General features: G+C 34.1%; 1 protein-coding gene across 1 annotated transcript; it reads left to right on the top strand.

Moving 5' to 3' along the window:
- Nucleotides 1-469: 469 nt before the first annotated feature.
- Nucleotides 470-10,329, top strand: LOC102804163 (mucin-5AC-like). The gene is made up of 14 exons (XM_078006015.2): nt 470-539; nt 2,544-2,630; nt 2,917-2,944; nt 3,121-3,318; nt 4,247-4,357; nt 4,941-5,054; nt 5,260-5,382; nt 6,777-6,915; nt 7,249-7,268; nt 7,378-7,530; nt 7,688-7,711; nt 8,983-9,221; nt 9,433-9,737; nt 9,938-10,329. Exons 2-14 carry the CDS (start codon nt 2,553-2,555, stop codon nt 9,945-9,947), a joined length of 1,542 nt encoding a protein of 513 aa, XP_077862141.1. The 5' UTR covers nt 470-539; nt 2,544-2,552; the 3' UTR covers nt 9,948-10,329.
- The last annotated feature ends 4,701 nt before the right edge of the window (nt 10,330-15,030 follow it).

Here is a 15,030-nt window from a genome sequence, read left to right as displayed (position 1 = left end):
GTCGATTTGTTTACTGACATTAAATGAAGACAATTTTGTTGTAGTTACATAAATATTTGTAGTAAAATTTTAAGTAGTGTATTTGTAGATTTTCACTAATAAGTATATAGTATGAATAAGACCACAGACACGAGTGGCTACAATTTTATTGACCTGTTAATAATTCCACAAACTACTGTTTGCACAGTATAGATTGTTATCACGCGCCGAAAGACTTCACCAGTTATGTTGCCTGTTTTTCTGAAATAGTCCACCTAACTTGTTTATAATTAGCACTTGTTTTCACACAGAAAACGAGGCTTTGGTCAGCCAGATAAGATGCATCACGTCATGTAGTATGCAAATATCCGTCGGAACTAATTATTATTTAAATATAAAGCACATATGGATTTCCTTTTATTGGCTGCTGAAAAAAATCGTCACAGTTTTCGTATATTTCTAATAGAGCGTTTTATTGCATATCGTCACTTCGCTGTTATCTGCCGAAGCTATCAAGATCTGCAAGCAATCATCGAAATTTTGGTGTTCAGTACAATAAGGTAATTGTAAATTAAATGTTTGTCTATATGTCTATACGTGTGAAAAGGAATGTAGATATATGTTAGTTAGTTTGCGAGTATTCCCGCATATGTTTCTGGGTGATCGCTGTGTTACTCATGCTGCGAGCAAATGTGTATAACGATATTGTGTGTATCCGAGTTTGAATCGAGTAAATGCACATATGGTGGGGGATCGTGTGTTATATATTCCTTGCCAGAATGATATTCTTAATGAATTGCATATTTTAATAACATTATCATAGGGTATGAATTAGTTTCCGAATAATATTTTCTCCTTTGTTACGGAGTGGGCTTCTGTGTTTTCTTTTAGTAATTATCGAATTTTAAATTACTAATTGTGACACTTTCCTGAATGACCATGTGATACTGTACACGCAACGACATAGTTACAAATTACTTTGTTTTATAAATATTTCCCCTAAAACTATTGTGATTTATGTTAAAAGGAATAGATAAACGATTACGAATATTATTCTGAATCAATATACTAGTGGCACTCAAACTTGTTTTAATAACTTGTAATACTGTATTAACACATAATAAATAACCTGTGTATATTACAGTAATTAACGTTAGGATACAAACTATTGTTAAATTTAAGCTTAAAACCAAATTTAATTCTTCAAAACTGATACAAATATATCTTTTACATAACAAGTGATAGGTGGCGTACTGTCAGGGCTAGAAATAATTGTCTTCTTCATCGTTGCTTTATCATTCATGCAAAAACACGCAGTCTGAGCGTATACTATTCATCAACAAATATTGAAAGTTTGAGTCACTATTGTGTAAATGCTTTTTAGCGATTTGTCCACAACTCGCAATAATTCCAAGGGTGGTGTTTCATTAATGACCATAAGATAACAATGTATATATATAATTGAAAACGTTGAAATATAGAGAATGAGCACAAGAACAAAATTCAAAATATTTAATTAGAATTAATAAGCTTTGTTTTTATCTAAGTACAATTTGTCGTTGTATTACTTTATACACCGCTCGTATTAAGCCATGTATCTGCAGTGCATTTCACTACAGTGGTTTTTTTGACGTCAAATTTATTTTGCTGTGGTAAAATATTATGATTGTGTTACTTTCACAAGGCATAAGCATTGCACTCTCCCTGCAACACAGCGGATACTAGAACGGGGTGCAATGCGACTACACGTCACCATCGAAACCTGAATAAAAATGCGAGTTTCTATGTAGTGGTTCCAGTATTAGTAGGGTCGTCGTCGCATTTAATTTATAACAACAACAATTGTGAATATTTCGGCGGTTTTTGGCTGTCCCTGTTTGCATAATAATAAATAAAAATGTTTTTAAAGAATTGGCGTTCGTGTATGGTTGTGAACAAATAGAAAACAAATTGTAACATATAATTGTTCTTCCTAAAATATGGCTGTGCGAAGTTGGACATAACAATTTTCATTATAATCCTGTATAAAATTCCAGATTTTCTCGCTAGTCTTAGCCGTGCAATTTTATATGTGACCAACTATTAATAATGACATTGATTTGACAAGGCGTTCGTACTCTAGCACAACAGCAGTGTTGTTATTGTTGACAATCTAAGCCATCACCATCGGGGCTGTGTAATGTTATTTATGGAATATATTAAATTATATTTCCCGTTTTCGCACGAATAGTCTATCATTGAGATTTAATAGAGAAGCATTGAATACCAACAATTAGTGAGACTAAAAAAAAAACTGAAATTTTTTATATTTTTATATTTATAACATATTTGAAGAAATTTTTTTTCGAGCACGACATAACACAAATATAGGTGCTATCAGTTTAGCGTCGCCAGTGTTCATAATAACAAATGCTCGATTAAATGAAGAATATAAACAATAGAAAAAAAACTAAACGAGTTTTACTTGCCCCTGACATAGTTGTGCTGTTTATATCAATCAAACAATGGTTGTCAATGTTTATTACAACATAAATGATTGTAAATAATTATTTGTTGAATTCTAGTTCAAGAAAATGTGGACCCACATTCTCTTCTACAGTGCTGCGTGCATCGTAGTCAACCATGGCCATACTTTGCAGTATGACGACAAGGTTAGTTTAGTTTAGTTTAGGCATTTGATGTGATATATTCTTACTTATACGTTTACATATATTCACGAACGATAAACTGTAGTTCAAATGTTAATTCATTTAATGTGGAATGCAAGGCTGTGATCCATTCATGATTGCTTATAATCAAATCACAAAATGAACAACTATTTCCGTCGAATTGCCTATCGACTGGTCCGTTGTCTACCTATTGTGCTACGTGCGTCTATTTATATAATATTGCGATAGGTAGCTGACAATTGTACTATCTCGTGGTTATTTTTCACAGTTAAGTCACAGTCTGGATTTACGTCACAGTAAGTATATTAAGTTCATACGAATTAAAATTCTTCATACGTTTATATAGACGTTAAGGTCCAGATTATAACAGCACCGGGCACAATATTTCACCGAAACAGTTGGAAAAAACAGTAACAAAATCTCACAATTGTTGTTTATACATTGATCAAAAATGTAATTATACATTTAACAGTTATTGAAGATGACAACTGCAGTGTCTATGTAGCCGGTGTTTTGAAATGGGGCGAATGCAAAGATGACAGATATATTGATTTCGATGCAGAAGGTTTCGAGGAAGGTTGTTTTTATCCAGACAAACCATGCCTTAGTCATAAGCACTGTGAAGGTCACATGCAGTGTTACTTAAAATTTGATGCTTATCCCCGTTTAGGTGAGTTTTTCTCTCTATAATCATCAAACAAGTATTTATGTGACTAAACAAAAACTTGAAACAGCAACATTACGGCTCAACGCATTTTTATACTAACCATTGAACAAAACGTAATTTGATACATCTGCTACTGTAAGCTATGAAGTTACAGAATACAATTATTAACAGTAGCATCAATGAATATGCAAAATAATATATACTTGTTATGCAGATTTAAAACATTACTGGATTGCGAATGGTCTTTCTACCTCATCACGAGATCAACACAACAAATAACACTTCAGACCCCTAATTTTTCAGCACGACTCTATAATGTAACATCTTATGATTAATGACATCCGTCATTACAGCAGTATCAAAATTGTACATAACTGATTATGTACGAAACGATCAATCAATATATCAATAATAATAATTAAAATAATAATGTCATAATAAAATTCAATAATTTATGTTCGAATACATTCCACGCTTTAGCACTGTGCTCGAACTTACGTGTCACGGACAATAATTTTGCATTACGATTTAATCAAATGTGAATTCTTGATTTCAATTTGACATACAAATATTATTAATAACATAAAACAACTCAACCAAAATGTCAATATTGTTTGTACTTTTAATTTAAAATAATTTTATGTACCACAGCAACTATTATAATCACCTGCCTGTCATAATACATTATGATAATTTGGCATTATATAGGCCCTTTCTCACAAAAGAATCTGCAGACCAAAATTTATGATTTTTCATTTGTGAATCAATAGTCAATAGTTCTGTTCTCTCCTTTGTTTCTATGACACATTCATCCAGTGAAGGACTTTATCTGTTATTGGGTTTCATCCCGCTGCAACATATTCATATTAACATTTGTCTTTTATGTATTTACATTTGTTTTTATGTTCATTCATTATATCTGAATTTATAGATAAACCATGTCTAGATATAGGAGGACATTGTGTAAAACCAGGATCAAGAATTGATGGAATATTTTATAAGGGTTACTGTCCATGTGATTATGACTGTTATGTTAGAATCCGTAAGTGCGAGTTAGACTCGAAAATATTTGAAATAATTCACAACAAATATTGTAGATAAATGTAAACGCCAACTAAGAACACAATATCGTTACTGAAGCTTGTCATATATGCACTGACTGCAAAAACCCTGTCATGCAAAATGTACTACATGACCATTGATTGTGGATATTGGGAATGCTTTTCATATACAAGGACAAATGGGGCTATACAATTATTATTCTTTTCAATGAACACATATAGTGTATGATCGTCATAGGTACTGGGTAACCATTTCTAGTGTGTGCTGACATTGTCACATACACGCGAAAATTATGTTACGTAACCGATTCTTGGACATCCTAGCAATTTACTCATCTCTGTGAATTGTGGGCCTGTATCTGTAGGCACACTCTATTGAAAGGTATTTTCAATACTTACTACAATGTTACTATATTTTGAATGCACATAAACGTTGACTAACACCAAAGTAATTAACAATAAAATAGGTTGTTGGAGAAATTCGGATTTATAAATTAAATGCATGACATCACCTCAAGCTTATCTGTTTTAATTTTTGTTTTAATGTTGTTGATTTTTCTTTAGAGGATTCTGGTTGTACCGGCACAGACCATTGTCAAACGCCCAATCTACCTTGTGGAGGAACGTTGAATCATAATCTATGTGGTGTTTCCCTCGCTTGCTGTGTCAGTAATGAGGGTAAGAATAATTCTATATATATGATAGTAGTAGCAAAAAACAATTAAGCTGCATACGACTTGGGTGAGAATCGGGGTGTTATACTTAGCAGAGCAGCCGCTTCGCTGTGATCTATTGAAAGTAAGCTTCCACGATCCCTTTAATGATAAACCATGTCTGGATTAAGTAGCACATATTTTATGTGCGTCTATGCTTATTATGACAGATGACACTAAATGTGCTGATATAAATGGAGTATGTCAAGAAAACACACAAAATTGTGATGGCTGGTATGTTACTGACAAATGTGCAGGACATGCAACAAGACAGTGCTGTGTGCCCCCCGCAGGTAAACATATTTTTTAATAAGTAATCGAAAATTTAGTGTGTTTCAAGTACTCAGATTGTATATTACCGATTTCCTTTCAAGGTGGTACAAAATAAAACACTCATAATATATAATTAACTAGTTTTAAATTAAGCTCATATGAAAAATTACAATTGATAAACTTTCGAATTGAAAACATAGACCACAATAAAGATGGGTCACTTAATTTAACAACATTAATAGTACGCAACCCTTCTGTTACAGAATTGTCCCCTATGTCTATTTGAGGTTATATTATTATTATTATTATTATTAAATCTTTATCGCAGGATATAAAGTGAAAAATACGCACATCCCATATTAAAAAAACAATAACAAACAATAAACATAAACAAACAAAGAAAAAAAACGAATATATAAAAAGGCTTGACTAATAAATAAATAATTCATTGTTTCAGTGTGTTTCAAGTACTCAAAAATAAAAATAATATTGCTGTACGAGTGATTCATTTAATTCAACAAAATTGACCAGTAGTTTAAGTGATTTTTTTATCATACAGAATTTTTCCATATGTATATTAGAGTTTATAAACGGCATGTGTGATGGTCCTTTGTAGCGGATATGATGTCTTCATGTACGAAAAACACCTCAACTCATGCGCACGCGCTGCTTTGTGTAAATTTCTAATTCTTCCAAAGTTTTTTGCTCTTAGATAATACTACTGTACTATAGGGGGTCATCGAAAAGCCATATGTTTTGAAAAACACCAAACCCTTTGATAATTCTGAAAATATAATACCATGATATTCACTGATTTGATTTTTATAATGATTTGCGCGTGGATTTATGTGAACTGGCATTCTAATTTATTTTGAGAGATTAGAATGTGGTGCGCTTTCAAGATCTCGTATTGGAGTTCCAGGGCTAAAACGTATTTCATAGAACAATCTCATAGATGAGCGAGGCGCATTACTAAATCGATAAAATATGTAGTATATATAACCACGAAATATCGGTAGTATCGATCATACACTACTTTTGTACATGAACGATGTAAAAAAGCAAAAATAACAATGTTTATAGTTGTCTATTCACGAAACAGATCCGGTGAATAACAGATAATGAGTTTTCTCGCAAAATGCGCAATATATATCATTTTGGCAATGCTAATTCGTATTAGTACTTGTACCAGATTTACCTGTTTTGATTGACATTCCTAGATATTTAACACAGTTTATTCAGTTTTGGGTGGCATTACAGGTCTTCTACTGTTGAATATAGTTTTTTGCTTTAGCCAATACAATGGACTAGATTCAGACTAACCACGTTATAATTCAAGTTATAGCCTGAGAGTACTAACAGTGTTCTTCCCAATTTATTTGATTAAAACAAAATAGTTTTATGTCGTTACCAGATGATACCAAATGCACTGATGCCCCTTATTGGGGTAAATGTGATGATATTACAAAGACACCTTGTGAAAATGGTGATTATAGGCATGGTAATCCTAAATTATGTTCCGGACCTGTTCATAGACAGTGCTGCATAGATGGGTAAGTCTAACTGTCTATTAATTCATTATTAAAATGGTTGTACTCTAGTCGTTTATTATTCGATACGAATATAACCTTAATTATCAAAACTTGTTTTTTTATAACATGAATACTGGCATATGAGATATGTGATTGTTCTACAAAACATACGGAAAAAAGAAACAAACTATATATTAACATTTTATCATTTATATATGCGTATTCGCATCACTAAAATAAGCTGTGATTCTAATATATATAATTCTGTCTGTTATTTATAAAACTACGGTAGAAGATGCTACTTGTCTATATATAATCATCGTAAATTAATATTCTATTCCATTCTATTATTAGATGTGTGGATTACCTTGAAGGTGCGTAAAACAATCGATTGGTTAACATTTATATACATGTCTAAGCGTATTAATACTAGTCCATTTTCAAATTTTTTGAAGAATTTTAAATGTAAACTTTATGTTACAGTTGATGACAAGGAAGTTCTCACTCAGTGTCATGTGTATGGCGGATGCTGTAGACCTTTCTGTGAACCACCAGAAGTAGAAACGGAAGAATATTCTTGTGAAATAACAAATAGGGATGGGAACATCATTGGAACACATTGTAAATGTTGTATAAGTGAGTTGATTTTGTATTTAAAAAATACTAAATACATGAACACATATATTACCGGATATCCGCACTTTTGTTTTAAATTTCATTCCTATATAACATATTCCCCCGTCTCTTTATTTCATACATTGACTAACTTGTATATATTTTTTTGTTTTTGTAGTTCCAGGTGGTGAACCAGTGATTGGTAAGTGTGAATATTATATATTATTTTATATTTGTCTTTTAAAACAATATTCAATTTCTGAATGCACAAAATAAATCTAAAAAACTGTGCCATCATGGGAAATATGACAAAACTCCACACCCTTCCCGTGGCTTTCGTTGCGTATAGAAGTTATTTTCACGAGTGATACGGTGCATTCTGCGGCCGTACTTTCTTGAGCTAAGCGAGTGAAAGTACAGCAGAATACACCGCATCTTTAGTGTAGAATTTAGAATGCGTCTGTGTGAAAATAAAATAATCAGACGTCTAATCTGAATCACTGTTCGAATAAATAACTCGTGGACGTTTAGTTGGGGACATGACAAAATCAGAACTTGAACTGGATTATGATACAAAGTTTATGTTGAAGTTAAAAGTTCCTCCACAGAGTTGTACTGCATTGGCAAACATGCCGTGCAACTACGGTACTCCACTGACGGGATGACTTTCGTCGACAGCGGTCGTCACTAAGCTGCACGCTACAACTTCGTTTGTAATGTTGCTTTGTGGTTGTTGATTCAATGAGTCTTAGTTGCTGGTCAAAATGTCGTTCATTTGGCTTTAATAATCTTTATTTGAAACTGAGTAACGCCGCAACGTCACCAGCAGAAATCTTCTGGTATCTCGATGTTGACGTAATCACTGAGAGCCGAGAGCCCTTCAAGGCAGCTTCAAGGTTCATAAAACTCAGTACCAGGTGTTCGACATACATTATGTTCTCCCAGTCGTAGTATTCCATGCTGTGTACACCTAGTATGCCAAAAATGTTGCTGAACGATTTGAATCGCATAAAAATAGCAGACGAAACGGTGTTTACAAAATAAAAATAGTTCGGTATCCAATAGAAATACCATGTTAATTTGCATATCGACCGTGAAAATACAGAAAACATTATTGCATGGTGATATGCAAATTAGTTTAGTCAAAATGAATGACTGCCTATAAGTACCATTACTGATGTTCAAATTTCATTTCACTTGGCAAGTATATTCATGTACCCCAAAGGAAAAATTTCGTACTTCTAAATATTGTTTATTTCTGCTATGTTTCGAAAATCGGTACTCCAGAAGGAACTGTTTTGTTTTTCTCATTTGCATATGGGATGTGAAAATACCGATTTTGATTTCAGGGACGAATCAAAATAAACTGCAGTACATTTGTAATAATTATGTCAAATATTTTGTCGTTAATAATAGTATTATAAGGCAGGAATGTATTTATAATATCTAATCAACTTATTTCTACCACTGTAGGAGTGAGAGGGGATCCGCATTTTATCACACTTGACAGCCAAAAGTACAATTTTAATGGCCACTGTTCCTACGTATTGTTGAGAGAATGCACAAATCCTTTGGGAACTCCACGTTTTACTGTGACTACTAAACACAGTTTGATGGAAAGCTTAAGAAGGAATTTAAAACCATATGTCGACAGCACATCGGTCATCGTAGGGGCATTCCGAGCTGATCTTTTGCACGGCAATTTAGTTTCAGTAAGTAATTAAAAACAAATAATCATAAAATAACCATTATTACAATACAGATAAATATGCCAAGACTGCAATTTTAAATTTACATATGATTTTTCTTAATAGTTCACTCCATGTATACAGTTTTATGCTCTGCCTAATATGTACTCCATGCAAATATGATGATGTATGCATCATGATACAACAATAGTAAACTATTTACTACATTTTTCAGATCAATAATGAACCTGCAGTGCATATTCATGAGTTAAGAGGATGGAACAAAACAGATAAAGGCATCACTGTGACACCAGACAAGGGCATGGTTAAAGTAGACGTAGAGGGTGAATTTACTGTATGGTTTAATGGTAATGGACGTGTCAATGTCGCCATTGATCGACAGTATCACGGGAAAGTGTGTGGTTTACTTGGCAACGCCAATGACAATTCCGATGACGATTTCCAGAAATTGACAACTAATGGTTTGGAATTGGTCACGGACATAGATGAATTTGCAAATAGTTGGGTTGTGCCGAATAGGTGAGTGATTAAATTGTAATAGATGTTTTTTGGTTGGAGAATGAATGAATAGTCATATATCAACTGTTAATATTACGTTCAGCGTATATGTGAAAAATGAACAAAATTATGGTTGACAGTAATATTTCACTTGATGTGTGTGGGACGTTTACCGTGTCATTTGCCATTTACACATCTAATAGTGTTTTTCTTCTCCGCAGTTGTCCGTGAAACCGAAATCAGCAGAAAAAAAAAGATGAAGGCATGCAACTCTAACAACTGAGACAGCTTTTTAAAATTCATTGCTCTGGTGTTGGGAAAATATTCCTTAAATTAAATTCACGTAACTTCTACGATTTCCATACATACATCTCTAAATTCAGTAAAAATATTGACAATTATACATAAATACGATGAACGAAGCACAAATGCACAAATATGTGACGTGTTACTTTCGATCGTATATTAATTTCTTCTGTCTTCTTTGTATGGTGCTTTAAATATAATTCCTGTCCTCATAATCTTATTTTACTTTATTGGAAATGCATACTGCTGTTTTTCTTTTACTCATTTTGATCTATTATACAGGCGAATAAATAGCTTTTGGGAATAATTGTTTTAGCAATGATTACATGATAGTGTTACGCACATGTCATCCTTGTGTGTCGTGCCTTATTGAGATACGTGGTTTTTCAAATATTGTACATTTTTGTGTTATACATCTCGTCTTTTGGGTCAGAAATAGGTATAACTATGGAATTATTAATAAGGGTACCTCACAGTAAGAATACGATCGCGACATTCTGTATTGTATTCGTGTATACTTTGATATATCCTTGTAATACTAAAAAACAGAATTTCGTGATATATGTGTTATATATGTTATACATCTGTCATCGTAACGCTATAAGTTACAGAGTGCCGTAATTTCGCGGTATTGCACGCGGTATTTTCATCCTACCATATTAGGAAATGCATCCTCCAATAATAAAAAAACATGGCTAAGGTTTGACCGGACCCACACAAAGAAGTTCGCTAAATTTGTCCTAAACGTTTTGGATTTCGGCATTCCCATGATTCTCTTGTATTAGGAATCTGAAATCTCACTTCATTTTGGAACCATATAGCAACAATGTGAATAATACCCTGGCTTAACATACCAGTTGATCAGACATATTAACATTTAGAACATCAAATGTTATATTTTCTGATTGTGATAATGGATTTAATACGTCATATTACTACAAATTTAAATATTTTGCTTGGGTGAAAGTAGATTTTTAAAACTATACCAAAAGCAATATACGCGAAAAAAAAATAAAAAAAAATAATCCACATAATACAACAAATTATATCTTGAAATACAATACTCCACCCAAAAAACAATCATATGAAACATATCTGCAGAATATGCATATGTTCGGGTGAAGCCGAGAAAACTAGCAAAAAAGAAAGGTGCTATTATAAATCACAAATTCAGGACAGAAAATTGCTGGACAGCCATTAAAAAGGGTTGACTTATTAATAGAACTGCCTTGTGCGGCGTGTTTTGATGCCAGTTCCATGTCTAGTGGCTCGGCTGAAACAGTTCTGTGACGTGTTGTTTTAGAGCGTTTGCGTTTTATTTTGCCTGATAGGGTCCATATCATAGATATCTAGGATACTTTCTTTCATCCTGAGTATGTATACTAATAATGCGTTAACTCGATATGTGATATTTCTACCATAACAATATTGCTATTTTTTGTTTGACACTGTCTTTGTTCAAGTTTTACAGAGACATTAGTTGTGGAAGGCTTTGAGTTTCTTTCTTCAAGTCTTATAAATGTCATACTAACAACCGCAAACAATGCTTCCGATGTCGACACAATTTCAAAAAGATCAAAAAGTCAGAAAATCTTGACATTTCAGGAGGTCGTTGACTACATCTGGTTCAATGATTATTACACCGAAAATGTGTTTTGTTTTGTGTTTCTTAAACATTGGTTTCCTAACATAGCAATAGACCGAATTATTAACATCGTATATGTATTGATTTTATTAGTTAGACTTATAGATTTATTGTTAAATTTATTTATTTTAATTGACCCTGCAATTTCGAATTAAATTAGTTAAATTAAATATTTAAATCTCTCAATCATGATCTAATAACCACCCACCAATGTGACAATTATACAAAATCAGGAACATTACAGCTATAATATCATGTCACTTCTGATGAACAAGAAAAACGGACAGTCCACACTGTATAGTACAAATAGCATATCAATTTTCAAAAAGTTATTATATTTAACAGTCGGCCACTATGACAAAGATGCCAAAACATGCAAAATTATTCAATTTTTCAACAGCTGCAGGAATCAGAGGTCAATTCGTATATTCAAGGCCAGGGACAATAAAGCTACATAATTGCACACAATGGCTCAAATCGGTACCAAAATAACATAGTAACGAACCTGCCAAAAGTGTGAGCCACAGTTAATGCTTTGAAAAAACTACTCATAGGACTATTTTGATGCTGCACAATGCATCAGACTGCTTTAAAAAGTCTCCATTTGTACACATACATGCGGCGAGAAAAATCAGTACCTATGAATAGCGTCGGAATAGCGTCCCCTGTGTTAAATACAATTAGAATTAAAGAAAACCAACCTCAACTATAGAGGGCCTCATTAGGCACTCCGTGGTGGATTATGAAAAATAAAAACAATCTGCAGTCTAAGTTACAGAAACACACGCTTTCGATACAGCAAATATATTTTTTAAAAGTAAGTATTTAAAAACAAGAGAGAAAATATTGCATAGCAGTGAACTACCATCTGAGGAAAAATAATTCATTATCAGTAATGAATATACTAGACAGGTACGTAGAGTATTTATTTTATTCTATATTATTTAATTTTTTCTCTTTTGACCACAAAGCCATATTGAATTTCCCCAGTCGTGGAAAAAGAATAGATAAGGATGACAATTTACATCGAATAACACTCTTATGTTCGGGAATGGCATCATCATTATCATACATTGAAACGTAAACCAAATTCAAATGGTCGACCCCTACCCTGGGAGAGTGTGCCACAGTCTCAATGGGAAGGCCAATTCCACTGGCCGTGATTCATTCACTAACGAATGCGACTTTGGGGAACCTTGGTTAAGGTCCGCAGGTGCTTGTATTCGACCGGGCCTGGTTGACGCCAGGATAGCGCATTAAAATTGCCATTTTATAGGGAGATGGCTACACAGCCTTGTCATGTAGTCCCAAACAGGAAATGACTTCAGGACATGTGTCAGCACTAGCATTTGCAATTTGCACTTACAAAAAAAAGTCAGGAGAGACAACAGTGACTTTCAATGTCCGGAACTGTCGCCTGGCACAAAAACATTAAAACAAAAACGGGCTTTAGTTCTATAAATGTTCAAAGTAATAAAATGGAGAAACCATTGTAACGTAAGCCAACTTATCCTCGGGGGCGGAGCTACGTCACGGACGTTCTACGTTGCTAAGACGCGCACCACTGTACCACGCATTTCTATGGGCTTTGTGCGCGCTGCTGTGGAATGCTGGTGGAGCCGGTGAAAACTCATGAACAACCAAATTCATATATGTTACACACGTAGGGCTAATCTTGTTACACTGTTCAGGGGACTCTCAACAACCATCGCAAAGTACCGTTTTCTGTGAGTTTTTGGTCTTTGTTTTCACCGCGAGGGTTGCCAGGCGGTAGAAAATGCCCGGATGTCCGCCCCCGAGGATAGGAAACTATGTAAGAACAAATAGATAGCGCCATCAATGGCGAAATGTAAACTTCCTATTTTGGAAACACAGGCCAGGCAATACGGCGTATTATGCATTATCATTCACCGTGTATTGCCCAGCCTTGTAACGCTATGGGGAATAAATTTTTACATTTTATACGAAGTTTAGGATTGCTTGAAGACGAATATCATTCCAGCTTTGCGTATCTATTTATTTAATTGAAAATATGTCTGACCAATTCTAAAATCAACCAATGTTTTACAAAATTGTCTGACTAATGTAATCAGATGACATTACTGTTTTAACAATAACTACGTATACTACTTAAGTATAAATTTAGAATTGGCATTTTACGCCTCGTGTATAATTATGCCTTTGTAAGATCACATTACCTAATAGTGCCTTGATGTGAGGGCGCACTTCCAATAATGATACGAGGTATATGATTGTAATGTTTATATACTCAGCATAATGTCATGATGACATAGCACCCTCTATATTTCGAATGTATTTTAATTTGAATATCATATATCAGGGTCAGACATGAAATAAAAGTAGTTCTACACCGGCAATCAATGTCATCTGGTTGCATTTCTTTCGTACTCAAATCCTACACTGGCGACGAGGATGCAAATAGAACTCCAGTGATCAAGAGTGTTTTTTAATAGAACACAAGACTGAATACTACGATTTGGGAGAAGTGGATAAAAAAACAAGCAGGAGAAAGTCTAAAAAACTGACGACATTCCCGCCACACAAGTACGCGCAGTCACAGTGAGTATTAACTTATCAACAAACATGGCGACCCAAAATTTGCCATCATTTCCAAGTTTCTCTGTCCATACTGATACTGGATCAACTGGTCCAAGATGGGAGAAATATGTGAAAAGACTCGAAGTAATGATGCATTTGCTGTCACAGAAGATAAACAGAAGTGAGCCCTATTACTGCACAACGCTGAGGAAGAAGTGATGGATGTTTTTGACACACTGTCTGACACTGGCACAGGAGGGGGAAACTGTTGACATGTTCAAAACAAGACTACAAAAGCTTGCTGAACATTGTGAATTCCATGACAAAAATCAGGAAATTAAATCACAAATTATTGGCGGGTGTCTTTCGGCTCGTTTGAGACGTCGCGTGCTGTGTGAAGAACAAACACTGAAAAAGCTGCTTGATTTAGCTGGATCATTAGAGGTTTCTGAATCTCAAGCACTTGGTATGGAAAAACCTGTTACTGAGTCAGCTACTGACAGTGCAGTGAAATTCCGCAAATAGCGACCCCATAAACGTCAACCCCAAATGAGTAAATGTGAAAAGAAGATCTGTCTCTGTTGTGGCGGAGAATATCCGCATGAAAGTGAGTATCCTGTAATAGGTAAAACCTGCAATTTCTGTAAGAAAAAGAATCACTTTGCTGTGCTGTAAATCCAAAAAAAGTAATGGGACTGCCAAGAAGGTCAAAGTTAAAGCAGTTCAACTAGAAGTAGATAGTTCTGAGGAAGAATATGTGTTCACTGTTAACTCACACCACAGTGGCAAAAAACCTTTGATTAC

This window comes from Saccoglossus kowalevskii, chromosome 20 (assembly GCF_978046115.1).
Source record: "Saccoglossus kowalevskii chromosome 20, keSacKowa6.1, whole genome shotgun sequence".
Lineage (NCBI taxonomy): Eukaryota > Metazoa > Hemichordata > Enteropneusta > Harrimaniidae > Saccoglossus > Saccoglossus kowalevskii.
Note: the sequence above shows the minus strand (reverse complement) of the source record. Positions and strands in the feature narration are given on the sequence as shown.